At 37.5% G+C, this 24,138-nt stretch overlaps 1 protein-coding gene across 6 annotated transcripts in view; it reads left to right on the forward strand.

The window, feature by feature from the left end:
- The window catches only part of LOC128015742 (mitogen-activated protein kinase kinase kinase kinase 4), a 395,708-nt gene that overhangs the window by 190,732 nt on the left and 180,838 nt on the right, over positions 1–24,138 (forward strand). For 4 of the 6 annotated variants that reach the window (XM_052599872.1, XM_052599965.1, XM_052600037.1 and 1 more), the window contains exons 15-16: positions 16,656–16,799; positions 23,745–23,981. In XM_052599872.1, coding sequence (XP_052455832.1) covers positions 16,656–16,799; positions 23,745–23,981 — 381 coding nt within the window. The remainder of the gene's footprint in view (positions 1–16,655; positions 16,800–23,744; positions 23,982–24,138) is intronic. The other 2 variants (XM_052600194.1, XM_052600275.1) reach the window with 2 other exon arrangements.

Below are 24,138 nucleotides of genomic sequence, written 5' to 3' on the forward strand. Positions count from 1 at the left end.
ATATATATGCTTTATGAACAGATTAGAGTGACTCGTGAAGGACCAGCACCACCTACTCTTGTCCGATGGTTTGAGGAATATATCTTCCAGAATCCGGGATTAAGATTTAGGAGCTCATTTTTATTCCACCTCCTTTCCTGAAAAGTCTGTCTTGCAGAATTGACTAAAAATTAATCTTCACATTAATTCCTAATCATTTTGCAATTCTTTTTGTCAGTTCTTCTTGACCTGTTTTTTTTCTTCTTCTTTTCTGACCTCATGACCCAGTCAGCATTTTTGTACAATGGTCAAGTCTTAACTTATCCATTTCTGTATTGCATTTGTGTTTGTGTTAAAACAGTTTGAGTTAAAACTCTTTTTTAATGCATTTCATCTGTAAAAGAAAACATGCCTAATAATTCTGCACATGAATATAAGGAGTTTTTCTCTTCCAGCTTTCCTGGACTATTGTATAGCACTCATAAATGATTAAATAAAAAATAATGGTAGTTATTAAGATTGATATGGTTTGGAATTGGTAAAATGTGCTTGGAAAAAAATCACAATAAAACAATGTTTTAATGTTTAAGTTTGGAATATTAACTGACATGAATGAATGCTATATAAATATTGTTCATGTTAACATAATGTTTATAAATGAAATCTTATTGTAAAGTGTTACTAAATATATATATATATATATATATATATATATATATATATTGATCTGTGAATGTGATTTTAAAGTCTAGATGATTCGGATTAACCCTTTAACCGCCATATCCTTTAAAACCTCACTGCCAGAGGGATATTGTGAATGCATGTGCCCGCTGGACACAGTTAACCTGATGCCACCGGGGTGGCGATGGCATTGGTGGCTTGAGCCCGCCATCGCTGCTTGCAGCTATATTTATTATTCTTCTTCTTCTTCTTCAAAATGAATCGCATTTTTGAGGGCCTAAACATGCTCGAAAAGTCATGAAACTTTGCACACACCTCAGAACTGGCGAAAATTTACGTCTGATATGGGTTTCAGAAGTGGGTGTGGCAATATGGCTCAACAGCGCCACCTATACACGTTCAACGGTGTGCGCCTCGAGCTACGTTTCATGTACATGTATGAAAATCGGTATACACATGTAACTCTCCAATACCTACAAAAAAGTCTCTTGGAGCAAAATCCAAAACCCAAAAGGAAGCCGGTTATTTCTAATATTACGAGCAAATTTTGTGTCATTTTTGTCATTTCCATGCGTTGTATTTTAACGAACTCCTCCTAGAGATTCATTCAGATCAACACCAAATTTGGTATGCCTAATCTAAAGGCCTTTGCGATGTTAAATTGCGAAGCTTTTGAGTTTTCGTTGAAGGGCGTGTCCGTGGCGGCCTGGCGAATTTCGATGATTCGCCATGAAACAGGAAGTTGCTATAACTCAGACATACAATGACCAATCTGCCCCAAACTTCACATGTTTGATGAGACTCCTGACCTGAACAGTTTGACATGACCATATTCAGTTATAGTCATAGCGCCACCTATTGGCAACAGGAAGTGACATATTTTACGCTGCGACAAACTACTCCTAGAAATAGTATGACATCAATGTCTTTTTTGTGGTCAGTCTAATCTAAAGGCCTGTGTGATGTTCAGTTGTGAAGATCTTGAGTTTTCGTTAAAAGGCATGTCCACGGCACCATGGCGAAGTTCGATTTGTCTCGCCATGTGAATAAAAGATGTTATAACTCAGGCATAAAATGTCTGATCTTCCCCAAACTTCACATGTGTGATAAGAGTCCTGACCTGAACAGATCTGCAGGCCAATATTCCACCGGGTGTGGCAGAATGGCTCGATAGCGCCACCTATACACTTTCAACGGAGTGTGCCTCGAGTTATGTTTCACGTACATGTACAAAAATTGGTACACACATGTAACTCACCAATATCTACAAAAAAGTCTCTTGGTACGAAATCCGCATCCCAACAGGAAGTCGTTTATTTAGAATTTTCCCTGCAAAATTGGTGTTGTTTTTGCCATTTTCAGGGGTTGTACTTTAACAAACTCCTCCTAGACATTTATTCAGATCAACACCAAACTTGGTCAGTGTAATCTAAAGCCATTTGCGATGTTAAATTGCGAAGGACTTGAGGTTTCGTTAAAGGGCGTGTCCATGGCGGCCTGACAAATTTCGATGTTTCGCCATGAAAAAGGAAGTTGCTGTAACTCAGACATACAATGTCCAATCTGCCCCAAACTACACATGTTGTATAAGACTCTTGACCTGAACAAATCTACATGCCAATATTCAGTTATAGTCATAGCGCCACCTATTGGCAACAGGAAGTGACATATTTTAGACTGCGACAAACTATTTCTAGAAATGTTATGACATCAATGTCTTTTTTGTGGTCAGTCTAATCTAAAGACCTGTGTGATGTTTAGTTGTGAAGATCTTGAGTTTTTGTTAAAAGGCGTGTCCATGGCGCCGTGACGAAGTTCGATGTCTCGCCATGGGAATAAAAGATGTTATAACTCAGGCATAAAATGTCCGATCTTCCCCAAACTGCACATGTGTGATAAGGGTCCTGGCCTGAACAGATATGAAGGCAAATATTCCATTGGGTGTGGCAAAATGGCTCGATAGCGCCACCTATACACTTTCAACAGAGTGCATAAGCACTTTCAACGGAGTGCGCCTCGAGCTATGTTTCACGTACATGTACAAAAATAGGTACACACATGTAACACACCATTACCTACAAAAAAGTCTCTTGGTACGAAATCTGAATCCCAACAGGAAGTCGGTTATTTAGAATTTTCTATGCAAAATTGGCGTTGTTTTTGCCATTTTCAGGGGTTGTACTTTAACGAACTCCTCCTAGAGATTTATTCAGATCAACACCAAACTTGGTCAGTTGAATTTAAAGGCCTTTGTGATGTTAAATTGCGAAGATCTTGAGGTTTAGTTAAAGGGTGTGTCCATGGCAGCCTGACAAAATTCGATGTTTCGCCATGAAAAAGGAAGTTGCTGTTACTCAGACATACAATGTCCAATCTGCCCCAAACTTCACATGTTAAATAAGACTTCTACCCTTAACAGATCTACATGCCCATATTCAGTTATAGTCATAGCGCCACCTGCTGGCAACAGGAAGTAACATATTTTACGCTGCGACAATCTACTCCTAGAATTTTTTTGAGATTAATGTATTTTTTTGTGGTCAGTCTAATCTAAAGGCCTGTGCAATGTTATCTTGTGGAGATCTTGAGTTTTTGTTAAAGGGTGTGTCCAAGGCGCCATGACAAAATTTGATGTCTCGCCACATCAAGAGAAGTTGTTGTAACTCAGGCATAATTTGTTCGATCTTCCCCAAACTTTACATGTTCGATAAGAGTCCTGCCCTGAACATATCTGAAGGCCAATATTCCATTATAATGATAGCACCACCTGCTGGCAACAGGACGATTGGCACATATATGGAATAAACTTTGATACATTCCACTCATATTTATGAGTTTAAATGCATATTTCTCACCGTTCACCTATTTACTAAAGCCACTCGCTGCCGGTGAGCCCGGGTGCGAGGGCCCGTTCATCGCTGCTTGCAGCTTTAATTATTATTATTCTTCTTCCGCTTCTTCTTCTTCTCCGTAATTAAGCGCATTTTTGAGGGCCTAAACATGCTCCAAACTCACAAAACTTTGCACACGTATCAGGACTGGCGAAAATTTACATCTGATATAGGTTTCAGAAGTGGGTGTGGCAAAATGGCTCGATAGCGCCACCTGTTAAATTTCAACGGAGTGCGCCTCGAGCTGTGTTTCACGTACATTCATGAAAATCGGTACACACATGTAACACAACATTACCTACAAAAAAGTCTCTTGGTACAAATTCCAAAACCCAACAGGAAGTAAGTTATTTTGAATTTCAAGGGGTGTGTCCCTGGCGGGCTGACAAAGTTCGATGTTTCGCCGTGAAACAGGAAGTTGCTGTAACTCAGCCAAGCAATGTCTGATCTTCCCCAAACTTCACACATGTGATAGGTGTTCTGTCCTGAACAAACACCCATGACCAAATTCAGTTATAGTCATAGCGCCACCTGCTGGTAACAGGAAGTGACAAGTTTAACAGTGTTATGGACTCCTAGGAACATATTAAAAAGCATCAACAAGTGTTGAATAGGCTGGCAACATACTAGATACATACTAAGACATGCTAGCAACACTTAGCTAAGTGCTAAAGCATGCTACTAATGAGGTGAAAAAGGAATTTGCTGTAACTCAGGCAAGCAATGTCCGATCTTCCCCAAACTTCACACGTGTGATAGGTGTTCTGTCCTGAACAAATAACCATGACCAAATTCAGTTATAGTCACAGCGCCACCTGCTGGTAACAGGAAGTGACATGGTTAACACTATTACAGACTCCTAGGAACATATTAAAAAGTGTAAACAAGTGTTAAATAGGCTGGCAACATACTTGATACATACCAATACATGCTAGCAACATTAGCTAAGTGTTAAAGCATGCTAATAATGTAGTGAAAAAGAAAGTTGCTGTAACTAAGGCAAGCAATGTACGATCTTCCCCAAACTTCACACGTGTGATAGGTGTTCTGCTCTGAACAAACACCCATGACCAAATTCAGCTATAGTCATAGCGCCACCTGCTGGTAACAGGAAGTGACAAGGTTAACAATTTTATGGACTCCTAGGAATAAATTAAAAAGTGTCAAAAAGTGTTAAATAGGCTGGCAACATGCTAGAAACATTATAAAACATGCTAGCAACACTTAGCTAAGTGTTGAAGCATGCTACTAATGAGGTGAAAAAGGAATTTGCTGTAACTCAGGCAAGCAATGTCCGATCTTCCCCAAACTTCACACGTGTGATAGGTGTTCTGTTCTGAACAAACACCCATGACCAAATTCAATAGTGATAGCGCCACCTGCTGGCAACAGGAAGTGTCATGTTTAAAAATTTTATGCACTATTTGCAACACAATAAAATTTGCCATTGTGTGCTAATCATGCTAGAAATAATTTCAAACATTTTAATAACACTTACTATGTGCTAAAGGATGTTATTAATACTATTAAACAGGAAGTTGTTGTAACTCATGCATACAATTCCCAATCTGACCCAGACTTTACATGTTTTATAAGGGTCCTGGCCTGAACACAACTAAAGGCCAATATTCAATTATGAGTATAGCGCCGCCTGCTGGCAACAGGAATGACTTATTTCATGCTAACTTAAACATGAGATGTCTGTTCTGCCTGAAACTTTGCATGTTTGGTAAGACTCCTAGCCTAAAGACATTTACATGGCGATATTCAGTTATAATCATAATGCCACCTGTTGGCAGCAGGAAATGTGGCAAAAATATTTACTATTTTATAAGCATATGGCCCAACGTTCACGGTTCCTCCTATGGGCACCGGGTGGTAATGAGCCCGGGTGCGAGGGCCCGTTCATCGCTGCTTGCAGCTTTAATTATTATTATTATTCTTCTTCTCCAAAATGAATCGCATTTTTGAGGGCCTAAACATGCTCAAAGTCATGAAATGTTGCACACACCTCAGAACTGGCGAATATTTACGTCTGATATGGGTTTCAGAAGTGGGTGTGGCAAAATGGCTCAACAGCGCCACCTATACACGTTCAACGGTGTGCGCCTCGAGCTACGTTTCATGTACAAGTATGAAAATCGGTATACACATGTAACTCTCCAATACCTACAAAAAAGTATCTTGGAGCAAAATCCGAAACCCAACAGGAAGTCGGTTATTTCTAATATTATGAGCAAATTTTGTGTCATTTTTGTCATTTCCATGCGTTGTATTTTAACGAAATCCTCCTAGAGATTCATTCAGATCAACACCAAATTTGGTATGCCTAACCTACACGGCGTGACAAAGTTCGATGTCTTGCCATGGGAATAAAATATGTTATAACTCAGACATAAAATGTCCGATCTTCCCCAAACTTCACATGTGTGATAAGAGTCCTGGCCTGAACACATCTGAAGCCCATTATTCCAACGGGTGTGGCAAAATGGCTCAATAGCGCCACCTATACACACTCAACGGAGTGTGCCTGGAGCTATGTTCCACGTACATGTACAAAAATCGGTACACATATGTAACACTTCAATACCTACAAAAAAGTATCTTGGTACGAAATCCGAATCCCAACAGGAAGTCGGTTATTTTCTCTGCAAAATTGGCACTGTTTTTGCCATTTTCAGGGGTTGTACTTTAACGAACTCCTCCTAGAGATTTATTCAGATCAACAGCAACCTCGGTCAGTTAAATCAAAGGCCTTTACAATGTTAAATTGTGAAGATCTTGAGGTTTCGTTAAAGGGCGTGTCCATGGCGGCCTGACAAATTTCGATGTTTCGCCATGAAAAAGGAAGTTGCTGTTACTCAGACTTACAATGTCCAATCTGCCCCAAACTTCACATGTTAGATAAGACTTCTGCCCTTAACAGATCTACATGCCCATATTCAGTTATAGTCATAGCGCCACCTGCTGGCAACAGGAAGTGACATGTTGTATGCTGTGACAAACTACTCCTAGAATTTTTTTGAGATTAATGTATTTTTTGTAGTCAGTCTAATCTAAAGGCCTGTGCAATGTTAACTTGTGGAGATCTTGAGTTTTTGTTAAAGGGCATGTCCATGGCGTCATGACAAATTTTGATGTCTCGCCACAACAAGAAAAGTTGTTGTAACTCAGGCATAATTTGTCCGATCTTCCCCAAACTTCACATGTTCGATAAGAGTCCTGCCCTGAACACATCTGAAGGCCAATAGTCTATTATAATGAGAGCACCACCTGCTGGCAACACAAAGATTGGCACAAATATGGAGTAAACTTTGATATATTCCTTGCCTGAACAGATCTGAAGGCCAATATTCCATCAGGTGTGGCAAAATGGCTCAATAGCGCCACCTATACACTTTCAACGGTGTGCGTATACACTATCAACGTAGTGCGCCTCGAGCTATGTTTCACGTACATGAACAAAAATCGGAACACACATGTAACACACCAATATCTACAAAAAAAAGTATCTTGGTACAAAATCCCAATCCCAACAGGAAGTCCGTTATTTAGAATTTTCTCTGCAAAATTGGTGGTTTTTGCTATTTTCAGGGGTTGTACTTAACTCCTCCTACAGATTTACTCAGATCAACTCCAAACTTGGTCATTAACTTATGACCAAGATTAACTTATCAACTTTCAATAAAGTTATCACTTCTTATAATTCAAGGAAAAATATTCTATGGCCATGAAAACATTATCATATCATTATGAAATTTCGTTACTAAAAGTAAAGAGCTTGTAGCTAAAGATGAGACATTCCATTGACTCGTGAGGTGAGCATTTTTGTTAGAGGCAATCATGAATATATATTAGTTTTTAATAATTGAACTAATAATACGTCAAACAAAGTAAATACGCATACGGCAATACAGACAGTATACTTTGTAAAAGACATAACGGAATCCAATGAGGGAGAGAGAGAGAATGAGTGAGAGAGAGATAGGTGAGAGAATTAGGCGTGATCAGAGTTACACTCAGTTATGCAAACTCACAGATAGTAACCCTTGAAAGACAACAACGAATCAAATCACCTTGAAAAGGTAATAGACAAACTATAAGCAGCATTTAAATCTCCATAGAGAATGATACTTGCATGTGGTCTCTTTGTGACTCGCCAGACCAGCGTGCGTGTGAGCGTGGTCCTTTGTGGCTAGGTGTGTTCTTTCGTGTGTTCCGGGGCTGCTGCGGAATCGCCCGGTATTTGAAAGGTCCAACAAAGCAATGTTTCAGAATTTGTCTTCCTCGTGTGGAGAGGCGAATAGGTGAATAAACATAGTAAGGAAAAAAAAACGAAAACAATGGAGATGAAAGCTCCTGAAGGAGCCATGAGAAAAGGCTGTTCTCTCAGCCGCCGTGCTTAGATCAACGGCGATAGGAGAGCGGAGCAAGGCCGTGAAGAAGGACGAGCGGGGTAAGAAAGCAAGAGGAGAAGAAGAAGAAGAAGGGGGAGGAACTTCCTGGGTCAGTTCTTATGGCTTCACTGGTTCACGCCTCTGTTTGCGTGAACAACCATTGAACGCCCATGATCTGAAGCGGGAAAAAGTTCCTTTGTTTCTGGGGAAACACCCACTCTAATAAGTCCTGGCTTATCAGATTTCAGTAGTGATATTCTAGCAAGTTCGTAATTCCAGATTAATACATTTTACCTTAAATCCATTTAGGTGGATAGTTAGTCACAACATGATAATTACGCCGATACCAAAAATTACATAAATAACTGATAGAAACACGACATTATATTCATATGCATTATATTCATACACACATTTAAAGTTTGATTAACACATGCTAAAACTGCAGATACTCCAATTTATATGGGGAAATATCTACTGCACAAGAAGGCAATACTCAATACATTTAGAATACATTGAGAAAATAAAAGGGTACTATTCTCTTTTCTAAGAGTTAGCTTTCCTGTCCTGTTTGTTAGGTCATAAAGTTTTATGACCTGCTAAGGGGGTAGGGTTACAACTCATGATTCTATTTGAGAACATTAAAATTAGGAGAAACATTTCCAATTTATAACAAGGATTAACCATTGTATGCAACACACAAACCGGTTCAAAATACATATTACTAAGGACTTCCATAAAGAGCGTAAAGAAAAGTTTGTTTGTGTGTGTGTTCTTATGTGTGTGTGTGGAACGTGTTTCGTTTCTCCTTTGAGGCTGCTCACATGACTGTGGAATTTATGAGCGTCGTAAATAATTTAAATCCAGCCAGGCTGGCGCCAGGCCAGGCATTTAGTTTAGAAAGAGTTGGGTTTATATGCCTGAATTCAAAATCTAAAAGCTTTGGGTTTTCATTGTTTTAGATTTAATTAACCATGATTCATTAGTTCAGAACCCATGAATCGATGACCTGCATATCCGTTACACCAGTTCCATACCCAACCCTACTTTTAAGAAATATATTTTTTGATAAACGAACCCAACGCTGGCTATGTCCTTGCAGGAGTGTGATGTGATTTGTGTCATGTGTAGGTGTGAAGGATCGTGTACAAACCAATAGGGTGTCGGGAATGGAATATGTTTATACTTCTCATCCAACCACATTTTTGAATGGGTTGTCACTATTCTCTTAATGAGTAATGGGCGTACCGTTCAATACACCAATCAGACTGCCATCTACCATTCCCTTTAAGAGCAAGATGCAATCGCAGTGTTCAGTACTCGAGACTCGGACTCGGTCTTGGACTCGGTCTCGAGACCGTATTTTAATGGTCTCGGTCTTGCCATGGACTTGTGTGCATTTTGACTCGGTATTGACTCGGACTCGAACATATTAGGAATCGGACTTATGCCCGAGTCCACTCGAGTCCCAATCAAAATATTTCATGATTATTACTGTATGTTAATGTTTATTTAAATTGATGTATGATTGACACATCCAATGACTGGTGATTTTCTTTTGACGTGAGACGTTAGGCAAGCAACACAATGCGTGGCGTGTCTGTTTTTAATTCGGCTCCCATGTTAACAGGTTAGATCTTGCAGACTGCCTGCGTGAGACGCGTGGAAAACCCGTGCATGCTAGAAATAGAACCGACGCCTATTTTTCACGCGACACGCGTGCATGTTGGAAGCGTTTCCAGGCAAAATATACTAGGAAAATATGTTTATATGTCATTTTGTACACAAATACATATTAATTCATGACATTTGGATATTTGAAAGTCTATAGGTTGACATAAATTCAGATATAAATGTAATTTAAAAAATAAATTAATAATGATCGATTGTCAAATATTCCACCTGTCAAACATACTCTATTTTGCCGTCAATACTGTTGACGGTGTCCTATCAGTAGGTGTGTGTAAAAAAAAAAAAAAAAAAAAAAAAGTTGATAGAAGACAAGAGCCTGGTTTTTTGGCGGCCTCCCTCTATGTCACCTACAGCCGCAGCAGCGCACCAAGCACCGCGTGCAGGCACGCTTCTGGTGTGTAAAGACACAGAAAACGCGAAGCAGCCACCACGCTTCTGGCACGCAGCAGAGACGCCTAGCAGCCAGTGTGTCACCGGCCTTAAGTTACCCTCCTGCCATCCGCCTGTAGTGATCCCGCTTTCTAGAAAGCCACATTGCTACATTATTTCTCTCAACTGTGTTATTTTTACAAAGTAGGACAAAATGGTCACAGAAAAAAAACAAATATTGTTTAATTAAATTATATAGACTGACTGTCTCAACACTAAACATCTCCCCCCCAAAAAATGTCTGACAGAATGCATTGAATTTATATGGCATTTCATCCAGCATTCTTCCCCTGGCACATACACACTTTTGGATGAAATTTTCCTGGACAGTCAGTCGGCTCTTGTGTGTATGCCCTCCGTAACTAAAAAAAACTTTGACTAGTGTGTATTTTACCCTGCATTAAAACGCACCATCCATTGTGTCCCCGCTTCCTCTGCACCAGTAGAGAGAGTTTTTAGTTGGGGTGGATTGATCATGAGACCACATCGTGCTTGGTTGGGTAGCAGGATGGTCTCCTCACTTATTTTTTTGAAAAGTAATTATATGCCCATCTGTAATCTTCACAGCATCTAAAGTGCACATAATCCAAGACATTGTAGGGATATTAGCAGTCATTAGTTAAGCTTCAAGGTTAAAAGTTATGTAAAAGCTGTTACAGTTGAACATTTACAGGTATAGTGGTACAGTAATGTTACTTGTACTAGAAGTGTTATGTAGAATTACAATATAGAGTCGTACAGTAATATTATGTGTACTAGAAAGGTTATATGGATGTGTATAGTGGTACAACGGTGTTGTGTGAAAATGAGCACTTAATATTGACAAGTAACACTTCATAATACTAATAAAATTACCTTTACACCACATACTATGTGGCCCTTTTAACGTTTATTGTTTCCACCAAACATTTGACATACTCTTGAAGATTTCTTTAGGTCTTGTCTCAGACCCAATCTCTCTGGTCTCGGTCTTGACTCGGACTCGACCCTTTCTGAACTCGGTCTTGACTCGGACTCGACCCTTTCTGAACTCGGTCTTGACTCGGACTCGACCCTTTCTGAACTCGGTCTTGACTCGGACTCGACCCTCTCTGGACTCGATCTGGACTCGGACTCGAATGAGCTGGTCTCGACTACAACACTGTGCAATCGTGCCATGGCGGATCGCTATTTACATGGGGATCGCTATTTACATGGCACAGTTTATTGGCAGCAAAGCTGAACGTCTCTAAAAGCAATAAAAAAACTGATCTGCTTGTGTGTGAGCGTGCAAGCTTCCCGAGGTCAAGGTGGCATGGGATGAAGTAGAATTTAATTCATAATTATAAGTAGTAATAGGCTGAATTGCAAATAGGTAGCCTAATTCTAATACACGCAATGGCTATCCATCATTAAATTTTTAGATTTATGTAGCCTACACAATAATATTCTTTTACACTAATCATTTTGTTTTTAATATTTGGCATGTTTGTGTGATGCGCATCCCTGTGTGTAATAAGCAAAGTCAACGTGCACTGTGGACCTGCCCAGAGACGCATTTTCTACCAACGTGCTCTTTAAATAACAACAAAAAAAATTGCGCCAGTCTATTTTCAGCTCCTTGAAATAGCCAGCATTGCACCTGAACACAGCTCTTTTTTTTTTTTAGAACAGCATGCCCATGGGCACACAAATGGGCGCAAATGCATTGCTAATTAAATGACGTGGCCCTATGTGTGGTTTTCTATTAAAAAATGACCCAGATCATGAAATACATTTATTAGCACAACTTGGGAAATGAGTGCGTCCAAGGAGTGTGTGAAAGCTATGGATGTATTTAAAATATTTTGTAATGTTACGCATAGTTTTTTTGTGGCTCTTTTTTTTTTCTGGCATAGTTTAGGCAACATCAAAACACCCACAAAAAGTCTGTTAGAGCTATACCATGAACCCAACAGGATGTTAGTCATTTAGAATTTTTCTGAGCAAATTTTGTGCTGTTTTAAAGTTGTTTTTTTTTTTTTTTTTTTTTTTTTTTTTATACAGGTGTCATACTTTGGCAAACTCTTCCCGTAGATTTAACAGTACATTTAGTTAGTCTAATCTAAAGGCATTTGCAATGCTATATTGTGAAGCTTTTGAGTTAACAGCATGTCTGTTGTGGTCTGACAAATTTGTATGTTTCGACATAAAAAAGGAATCTGCCCCAAACTTCACACGTTTGATGAGAGTCCTGGCTCAAAGACATTCATGCATTCCACCCATTCATTCTCCAAATGGATTATCCTCCATAGGGTTATGGGAGGCCTGAACACATCTACTCATTATGTACTCCCCCAGCATTCACTAAGGCCGGCGACACACTGGATGCATGGCGCAAGCGTCTCAGCTGTGTGGCTTTTCTGTTTTTAATTCGGCTCCCATGTTAACAGGTTAGAGCTTGCAGACTGCCTGTGTGAGACGTGCGGAAAACGCATGCATGCTAGAAATAGAACCGACGCCTATTTTTCACGTGACACGCATGCATGTTGGAAGCGTTTCCAGACAAAATATAATAGGAAATATGTTTATATGTCATTTTGTACACACATACATATTAATTCATGACATTTTGATATTTTCAAGTCTAAAGGTTGACATAAATTCAGATATAAATGTAATTTAAAAAATAAATAATTATCGATTTTCAAATATTGCACCTGTCAAACATACTCTATTTTGCAGTCAATACTGTTGACGTGTCCTTTATCAGTAGGTGTAGGTTATCAGTAGGTGTAGGTAGTAAAAAAAAAGTTGATATTGTTGTCATGAAGACAAGATCCTGGTCTGTCGGCGACCTCCCTCTAAAGCAGCAGCACGCCAGCGCCGCATCAGGCACGGTTCTGGTGTGTAAAGACACTGAAAACGCGAGGCAGCCACCACGCTCCTGACACGCAGCAGAGATGCCACGCAGCCAGTGTGTCACTGGCCTAATGCTGCTTGTAGCAGATTTTTGTTGTTATTATTTTTTATTTTGCATATGGGGCTTTTCTCCAGTCAATGCATTGCCTTTTTATAGAATATTGAAATGAAGGAATTAGAATATGTTGAAGGCAGGTTATAGTGTTTGAATTATTTATTATTTGGATTATTATACATACATTATGCTCTAATAGAGCTTCCTCTGTTGTATCATTCCCACTTACCGGTTTCATCTCAGTCGAGCAGGAAGTCAAATATTAGCATGGTGTCATGAAGACCATATCCTGACTGCCTAGATGGCAAGCATCCATTGAAACAATATTATGTTGATGGGTTAACATTACTATTACATAAACATTACAAAGTGATGTTGGGTTAATATTACTTTTGCACCCACAAGTAATGTTAAAAGAAGATTAAGATTTCAACAGAAAATCAATAAAAATGTCCTTAAATCAAGATAGTGAATTGATGTTGGTTCAACATTGCTTTTGTACCCTCAATTAATGTTGAAACATTGGTAAGATTTCAACAACAACAAAAAGGTTAAATCAGCATTACACAATGGCCGATTCTACATCACTGCTGTTGAATCAATATTGAAATAAACAAAAAATGTCATTGGTAATATAATTTGATCAATGTTTGTTGGAACATTGTAAGTAAAACTGAAATGTCAACATAATTAAGTAAGTTAAGTAAGTTAATGTGAATGTGAACCCTGAATCAACAACAGAACTAACAAATATTGCTACAAGTGTGACTGCATCATATACCGTATTTTTCGGACTATAAGTCACACCTGAGTATAAGTCGCATCAGTCCAAAAATACGTCATGAGGAAAAAAACGTATATAAGACGCACTGGACTATAAGTCTCATTTATTTAGAACCAAGCACCAAGAGAAAACATTACCGTCTACAGCCGCGAGAGGGAGCTCTATGCTGCTCAGTTTAGACTACAGGAGCAGTGAGCAGCATAGAGCACCCTCTCGTGGCTGTAGACTGTAATGTTTTCTCTTGGTTCGTCTTAGTTCATTTCTCTTGGTTCATGTCAAATTAATTTTGATAAATAAGTCGCACGACCAGCCAAACTATGAAAAAAAGTGTGACTTATAGTCCGGAAAATACGGTAATAATTGTTGTTAATAATGTTCATCGTCTGGCTGACAATGTCTTGTATTTATTTTTTCTGAAAAATCCTGTTATACGCGCACAAACTGACAGTCACCACTTATTAAGCTACTACTAAATATTGTAGAAACTTAATTTTCTGTAAAGTTGCTTTTTAATGATTTGTATTGTAAAAAGCGCTATACAAATAAACTTGAATTGAATGTTAAAACAACATTAATATTTTTGACCATTTCAAAGTTTGGGGAAAACCTTTTCAAACATAAATGACACCTTTCCAGCAGTTGAGTCAATTTATTTTATTTGACTGTTTAACACAATCACAAAAAGAAAAGGAGAAAAATGCTTGGAGAGAGTGAGAGAGAGCGAGTGGGGCAAAAAGGACAAAAGCATTGGATCCTTTAGAAATTACATTATTTTCAGAAGTCTGATGTCATTACAACAAGTGATCCAATGGTTCAAGTTTTCAAAATATGACTTGCATCAGTCTACTGCCTCTTTTCATTTATGTTCTCTGACATCTGAAAAAGAGAGTATGAATTTACTTAAAAGCAAGTCAATTCAGTTGTCATCGTCACATTCAATAATGTTAATGACAGTTTATTTTTCCTCTTAACTGCCACCCCCCATTTTTGAACATATACGTGAAAGTTAACTAACGCGTGTTGCAATAAAAGACTTCAGCATTAATTTGAACACATAATATGGTAAAAATGAATCTTTTTACCCATTTAATAAGCAAGTTATTCCGGCTTCTTGTCGGGGTCCTGATCACCCAGTCTGGGTTTATTCTGAGATAACGACCAACTGGATCAAAATGTCCCTTAATTAAATTGTTATAATTAATGTACGCTATGGAATGCAGACCAAAGGTTGGAATCTCTTTAAAGAAGACAATCGGCAAGTTATTGTTTTGTTGTTGTTGTAGAATCATTTCAAAATATGAAAGTATCAAAGTTATAAAAATTACATTTTTCTCTAAAGAAAATGCACTTCTAAAATTTGAATTTTATTTCATATAAAATTAATATTTTTAATAACAGATATTTTACACAAAAAATCTGCTATAAAATGAAAGACTTATCTCTAAATAATTTATTTTTCAAATTTGAAATAAAACAAAATTGAGGTTTTATTTAGACCATTAAATAACACCCAAACTCCATTTTCATTTTTTATGCATTTTTCTGTCACAAATATCCACCTTTTTATGTCAATATTACTTCAATCACAGATAATTTTGAGACTCAATACACCACCCACTTAGGGGGAGGAGACCACCAAAAGTATTATTTTCATGGTAACGCAAGGATTAATTTTTAGGTTTTAAGCTTACAAATGATATATAACTTACTAACATTTTTGATGGAGTAAAAAGGCAATAAATTGTATAATGGATAAAACTTAACATGGTAAAGCAGCAAATCTACCTACATAAGATATAGTCTTATGTAGTCCTTACTCTTTTAAAATATCACAAAATAGCCATGTCTGTCACTTTCTGAATAATTATGAATGATTGATTACATGTTTAAGCAGTTATCAGGGAGCAGGAGATAAGGCATAGGATAGCTTCAAGTCCCAAGACAGGTGACGATTCTTTAGACTACAACTCATTGTATAATCAAATGTCACCATTATCAGGAGGGTGCCTGTCTTTACTTTTCTTTTCTTTTTTTAATTGTCCATCCTCATCTGTTTTAACTTCTACTAAAGGAAAGAAGGCAAGGTGCTCTGCAAGCATTGACTCATAGATCAATACATTGGCTATGTGTAAACTATGATATTCTTATGTTCATGTCATGAAGAATGTTCATGCACTTCAAGAAATCTGTTAAATATTGTTGAAACTTTAATCAGAAATTTCCTAATAATTATTACTAAAGCAAGATGTATTCACTTTTTAAGATAGATGCACCATTGTTGAAACCTAGAGAAGTCATGCATGTCAAGTGGTTAAATGAACAAGAATTCTGTGTAGGATGCACCTTTGTTTTCTTTCTAATATGGAAGCATGATTTAGATTACTGTGAAGTGCACACACACAACCAGAATGGGTGTATATCAACCAGTGTGCATTTTCAGTGTGCAACTACACATATTGTTATTATTTTATATAAATATACTTGAAGACTCACCCCTATACCAACCCCCTATCGATTAGAGGAAATCGGCCAAAGCAGTTGAAAATGCCCATCATGGTTTGACATGCCCTGCTGATTGTGAGACATCCACTAGTGTTCTGCAGAGATACATGCCTGCATGATCTTGTGATAATCAACCACAAATCACTATTAGTTCTTTACCCATGTGTGCTGACAACTTTAATAAAATGTTTAATGCTGATCCAACATACTTTAAACACTGAAATATCAATCTCAACTAAAATGATGGTTTGGATCAAAACTCAACATTGTATCAATGGCACAATGCTATCTGTGTGTTGCCTTGGTACCTGCTGATCCTGTTTTTTGTTGTTGTTTTCTCGTCCTGTTTTCTGTCCCTCTCACAGGCTGATGAGAGGTATCGTAAGAATCTTCAGGTCATCTCTCATTCTGCTCCACCCAAGCAGTCTACTTTGCCACAAGGATCTGAACTATACTCCGGTGGAAATTGCACTGAGTGCTCAGTCATGCACAGACCTATGGAACCACAAGTAACCTGAGATAACTCAGTCCTGTTTTTCCTATTTCTCCTCCCATCTCTGTCTCTCTGTATCTGTTTAATGATTCTAAGAAAGATATAAAAAAATTTTAAACCTAAAAATATATAAAAATATATATGTGTATATATATATTTTTATTATTATTATTATTAATTTTATTTTTTTCCCCAATCAAAGTCAAAGTCACCTTTATTTATATAGTGCTTGAAACAAAATACATTGTAAAACAGTGTCTCAATAATGCAAAATGATAGTTAAAGGCAGTTCATCATTGAATTCAGTTATGTCATCTCTGTTCAGTTAAATAGTGTATGTGCATTTATTTGCAATCAAGTCAACGATATCGCTGTAGATGAAGTGACCCCAACTAAGCAAGCCAGAGGCTCTAGTTGTCCTGGTCTCCGCTGTCTTTCAGGGGCAATAGAGGTCCTTTCTAGGTGCTGATCCACCACCTGGTCTGGATACGTACTTCATCTGGGTGACTGCAAGTGATCCTCTGATCTGGACACAGACTGGATCTGGTGGCTACGGTGACCTCGGAATAAGAGAGAAACAGACAAATATTAGCTTAGATGCCATTCTTCTAATGATGTAGCAAGTACATAGGGTGTTATGTGAAGTGTTTCCGGTTCCGGTTTACCCTTTTAATGCAGCCTAAAAATGGATTTGGATATTAAGAGCATATTAGTATGCTATGTGTATGCCAGGTTAAAGAGATGGGTCTTTAATCTAGATATAAACTGCAAGAGTGTGTCTGCCACCCGAACAATGTTAGGTAGGTTATTCCAGAGTTTAGGCGCCAAATAGGAAAAGGATCTGCCGCCCGCAGTTGATTTTGATATTCTAGGTATTATCAATTTGAGAGAGTTTTGAGAAAGTAGCGGACGTAGAGAAGTATAATGTAAAAGGAGCTCATTCAAATACTGAGGTGCTAAACCATTCAGGGCTTTATAAGCTTTATAATAAGCAATATTTTAAAATCTATACGATGTTTGATAGGGAGCCAGTGCAGCGATGACAGGACCGGGCTAATTTTGGACTAGCTGTAGTTTGTTTACTAAGCATGCAGAACAACCACCCAATAAAGCATTACAATAATCTAACCTTGAGGTCATAAATGCATGGATTAACATTTCTGCATTTGACATTGAGAGCATAGGCCGTAATTTAGATATATTTTTGAGATGGAAAAATGCAGTTTTACAAATGCTAGAAATGTGGCTTTCTAAGGAAAGATTGCGATCAAATAGCACACCTAGGTTCCTAACTGATGACAAAGAATTGACAGTGCAACCATCAAGTCTTAGACAGTGTTCTAGGTTATTACAAGCGGAGATTTTAGGTCCTATAATTAACATCCAGAATTTAGCAGTAAGAAATTACTCGTCATCCAGTTTTTTATATAGACTATGCATTCCATTAGTTTTTCAAATTGGTGTGTTTCACCGGGCCATGAAGAAATATAGAGCTGAGTATCATCAGCATAACAGTGAAAGCTAACACCATGTTTCCTGATGATATCTCCCAAGAGTAACATATAAAGCGTGAAGAGTAGCGGCCCTAGTACTGAGCCTTGAGGTACTCCATACCGCACTTGTGATCGATATGATACATTTTCATTTACTGCTACGAACTGATAGCGGTCATATAAGTACGATTTAAACCATGCTAATGCACTTCCACTGATGCCAACAAAGTGTTCAAGTCTATGCAAAAGAATGTTGTGGTCAATTGTGTCAAATGCAGCACTAAGATCCAATAGAGAGATACACCCATGATCAGATGATAAGAGCAGATAATTTGTAACTCTAAGGAAAGCAGTCTCAGTACTATGATACGGTCTAAATCCTGACTGGAAATCCTCACATATACCATTTTTCTCTAAGGAGGATTATAATTGCGAGGATACCACCTTTTCTAGTATCTTGGACAGAAAAGGGAGATTCGAGATTGGTCTATAATTAACTAGTTCTTTGGGGTCAAGTTTTGGTTTTTTGATGAAAGGTTTTGGGGACATATCCTAATGACAATGAGGAATTAATAATAGTCAGAAGAGGATTTATGACTTCTGGAAGCACCTCTTTTAGTAGCTTAGATGGTATAGGGTCTAACATACATGTTGTTGGTTTAGATGAGTTAACAATATAGTAGAGAATGAGTGGAACTGTTCCTCAGGGGGTCTATAGTGCACTGTCTGATGTGATACTGTAGCTGACGGCTGAATGGTTGCAATTTTATCTCTAATAGTATCGATTTTAGAAGTAAAGTAGTTCATAAAGTCATTACTGCTGTGGTGTTGGGAAATGTCAACACTTGTTGAGGCTTTATTTTTTGTTAATTTAGCCACTGTATTGAATAAATACCTGGGGTTATGTTTGTTTTCTTCTAAAAGAGAAGAAAAGTAATCAGATCTAGCAGTTTTTAATGCTTTTCTGTAGGATATGTTACTTTCCCACCAAGCAATACGAAATACCTCTAGTTTTGTTTTCCTCCAGCTGCGCTCCATTTTTCGGGCTGCTCTCTTTAGGGTGCGAGTATGCTCATTATACCATGGTGTCAAACTGTTTTCCTTAACCTTCCTTAAGCGTAAAGGAGCAGCTGTATTTAAAGTGCTAGAAAAGAGAGTGTCCATAGTTTCTGTTACATCAAGTTGCTCTGAGGGTTTGGATATGCTAAGGAATTTGGATACATCAGGAAGATAACTTGAAAAGCAGTCTTTTGTGGTAGAAGTGATGGTTCTTCCATACTTGTAACAAGAAGTAGAATTTACAATTTTGGCTATATGAAGTTTGCACAGAACTAAATAATGATCTGAGATATCATCACTTGGCTGAATAGCCAAGAGAATCTTTTTTTTTTTTTTTTTTTTTTTTACTCCCACCCTTAGTAATGCTGATGCCGTGTTCCAGACAAGGTCGAAGAGGGAACATCCATGTTGAAATGTCCCAATTCAAACCTCATTGAGTTTGAGTCAATCACGTCACGTAAATATAATGACCATGTGGTCTCGCCAAAAACAGATTTTTTTTTTACATAAAATAAGTTGATGAATGATAACCTCTTGCTGAGGTTAAAGTTTATCAATCTACCCAGAGTGCACAGGTTGGATATCTGACTTAAAAGGGGTCATCAGATGCTACAGAAGTAGCCAACCAAAATGACTACTATCGTCATAGGGCCACCGCATTAACTGCAAGTTAGTCGTGTGTTAGAGTCATTAATGAAACTAGCGCAAAGGGACGCAAAGGGAGTTTGCAAACTGACTGGAATTATATTTTGTTTTGTGAACAGAGATCAAATAACGAAACAAAAATAACTTTATAATATAACATCATAAAATACTTTATAACACACATACATTAAATCATTAGAAAATTAATCTAAAATTTATTTTAAGACAGTTAATTTCAAAACGTGAGATATAGGCTGCAGCCTAATGCATAAAAAAAACACAGACTCTTACTACGTTATCGTTATTAAACAGTCATTTTGAAAACCATTATAACTATATAATTTCCTTATGTTGTATTAAGGAGCTTTAATTTCTATCTACATGCTAATGAAAGTTTTTGAACAAAAAAATTCTGACCTTGGCCGTTGGTCCACTGTACAATCATACTTATCGATGTCTACAAGGCTACACGTTCATGAGACTTTATTCACATCACAATTTACTCTGACACACACAATAAAAAAATATATAATTGTGAGAAATCAAGAATAATAGGCTAAAACTGTGACATGGAAAAACTATAAATCGTACAAAAAGTAAGATATTAACTTGGAATGTTTAGATTACATTTAAGGATGTGTGCATTATGCCATAAAAAAATAGAACAATTGAAGGAGTGGCTTATTGTTGCGTGTTATAGGATATGCCTTGTTCTAGCACATATTTTGGCATTATAGTTACATTGTCACAAATTATAAAAGGCTTGAAACTTACATTAATAATTAACTTATTTCAGCAAGTGACACATTTATTAGTTATCTGGCCTTTTTTAACACATTTCCCATATACAGAGCCCACAAAATGAAAATTATGTCCATGAATTAAGACATCTATCACTTTTTATCATATTTTTGTATTAATCAAAACGTGGTTTAATAATAATTAATCCATTTAAAATACATAAATAAATAATATGGTTTCATATACAGAGTTTGGTCATAGAGGAGATTGGGTCAATCCATAAAATGTAAAAAAAAAAAAAAAATAATAATATTAACAAAATAATAATAATACAATTTAAAATTAATAAATTAGTCAACCTAATACAACACAACATAATTTTATCATTTAATTAAAAAACAACCCCTGATTCACAATATTTGTTTCCAAACACCGAAAACAGGTGTTTCAGAGGAAAAAACAGTGTTGTCATCTCTCAGTTTATGGATCGTTCTGAAAGCAGAATTTATGCAAACCTACAGGGCAGGCCCTGACCAATTTGCTGTCCTTGGCAAGATTTTACCTGGCGCCCCATGCATCACAGCCCATTTCACCCTGTCATTGTGTTCATGATTTAGCGCATATACAGCATATATATATATATATATACAGCAGAACTGTTTCCAACACTCATAATAAATCATCATATTAGAATGATTTCTAAAGGATCATGTGATAGACTGGATGTAACATGTGATGAGTAATGATGCTGAAAATTCAGCTTTGCATCACAGAAATAAATGATAATTTAAAGTATAGTAAATGGAAAACAAATTATTTAAAATTTTAATAATATATCACAATATTAATTTTTTTTTGTATTTTTGATCAAATAAATGCAGGCTTGATGAGCAGAAGAAACCTCTTTCAAAAACATTAAAAAATAGTAATGTTTCCAAACTTTTGGCCTGTACTGTATCCCCCCAAATCTGCACAACTGTAGAGTAAAACATTAATAAAAAAGTGATAATAAAAAATGCGTCTTAAAATTGACATGATTGTACAAAATCACAGTCTGGGGACTCAGAACTCAGAACAACTGCTAACATTAAGTTTAAGGTAAAAATAACTGCCATGAAATTATAGTATCTTACTCCTATGCAATAAATTGTTCTTTCACTACATCTCTTTACCTCTGTCTTTATCCTCTTCTTTTCTTTTTGGCACTGTATCTATCGCAGACTATGCTCATTTATAATGTGTCATGTAAATTCAGCCTTCCGTCACAATCAGGAAACTTTCACCGTGTCTAGAACTGGCGCGAGCTGCCAGGCCCGTTTCTACGAGCTGTGTGTTAACAAAAGCAGTGCTGTCTACATTGGATGCGGCGTCGGGCACGCTACACAACAAATTACCAACAACTGATCGTGCGCGCTCTGTTTCTGACGCACTTCAAGCACTCGATGGGCGGGGGAAGATTGAAGAGCTGGACTTTTATTTTTTTTTGCTTTATTTGGTAGTATTTTGAATTAATGGTTTTTAAATAGTAGCCTATTATAAAAAAAAAATTCACTCGTTCACTCATTCTGGCGCCCCTATGGATGAGTGGCACCCTTAGCATTTGCCTATACCGCCCATGCCGCGGGCCGGCCCTGCAAACCTATGAAGTGCTTTAAAAACTTTAACAAATTTTAATAGGGCTGCCTCCATGTTAAGAGTTTTTAGTTACTACTAGACATTCATTTAGGTCATTATTAAACTAATCACACTTTAATATTAAATTAACAGTCTAATCTATAATGAGCCATAATATAATCCGCGCTCAAGCACATGCATTAAGTTTGCCACAAAACACAGGCAGAAGTAGCATTATAATTGTGAAAAAGGAGACATTTATTTATTAATAAAATAATGTTTCTTGTCAGAATCTAACGTGATCTAACAGCCGATGCTGCTCCAAATTGTTGATCATTAGTTGTTCAAATCTAAAATATGGTGTAATAATGTGAAGCTTAGAGTAAAGTCTGTTCTTTCATAGTGTGTTCTTTCATTTTTCCCGACTGCAGCCTTCAAATGTACCACTTCGGCGAGGCACAGTTGACGGCTATTTGCAAAAATGTGCTTTGCTGCGTTTGTTTGATAACTTGTGGTTAAGGTGCCACTCAGCGGTCAAAAGCTGCAAATGCACTTTGCAGACACTGAGGTAAAAAGCACACTCTGGTTGGCCCCCATATTGTACATGCACTTTTACAAGGTGTTTGAACTAAAATGTGTGTTGGCAGTGCATGTATATAACCACCCTATAATGATACAAATTCACCCGGTGTTTATTTATATATATATTTTTTATCTCAGTTCATTTCGCCTTTATCAAATCAAGCCAATCTCAGATGCCTCCTGTGTGATGTCACACATAGACCAGTTTCACCAAAGAATATAAGAATTTTTTTAATTAATCTTTGCAAATCATCTTTCCTAATAATGTGCTAATTAGCAAGTTTCATGCTGAATGCGGAGAGCGACTCGGAAGAGAGTGGCGGGGTCAGCAGAGCTCATTTGCATTTAATGGAAAATTTTATGAAATGGCTTGCTCTGAAAAGAGCTGTTTTTTGACAGTGTACATGGGTGTTGTTTTAAACTACCATTGAGAAATTTTAACCAAACTATGTTACTACTTTTCAGACCCTTAAGAATCATATCAACTTGTGGAAAATGGGCATCCGATGACACCTTTAAGTGGTGTTCCAGATGTTATTTCAGAGTAGGAAGTGGGAAAAATCTGAATTTCGAGTTGTCTGGAACACAGCATAAGACTCATGACGAAACACGTCATGATGTGAAAAAAAGTGAATGTGAAAAAAAAAAAAAAAACTGCTTAAAGGATCTGGGTGACATACCCCTGCTGTCATCTGTGAATTAATAGACTCTCTTATATTTCACAGTCTGCATCATACTTATCATTGGTCTTTGTTTACTCATTGATAGCTTAGCATTTCTACCCTCCATGTCACACTTTCCTGTTGTTTTATCCCCCTCCTTGAAAGGTCCAGTGGTCTCACTTAGCTGCTCTAAAGAGTAACTCATCTGCACCCCCTGTGTCTCGCTCCCAGTCCTTCAGTGATCCTGTTCCTATTTTCGCACAGCTTCATCTTCGCTCTCAGGACTCCTCTCACCAGCACCACCCAGTACACCCTTCATACCCTGACCACTCTCAACATGTTTCTAAATCCAGGGGCCATGAGCCCCCTGAGCAGACCCTTGATGAAGAGTTGCCCCCGAGGGTAAGAAAAGGGACCACTGATACATTCTTTTAGAGACATCTGTCTGATACTAAGTGGCACTATGAGTACATTTGTTTTCACCCATAACTCTGGAATTGTATAGGCTAAAATGTAGTTTTAATACTTTTAAATGTATAGTTCACCCAAAAATGAAAAG

Source organism: Carassius gibelio, chromosome A1 (assembly GCF_023724105.1).
Source record: "Carassius gibelio isolate Cgi1373 ecotype wild population from Czech Republic chromosome A1, carGib1.2-hapl.c, whole genome shotgun sequence".
Classification (NCBI taxonomy): Eukaryota; Metazoa; Chordata; class Actinopteri; order Cypriniformes; family Cyprinidae; genus Carassius; species Carassius gibelio.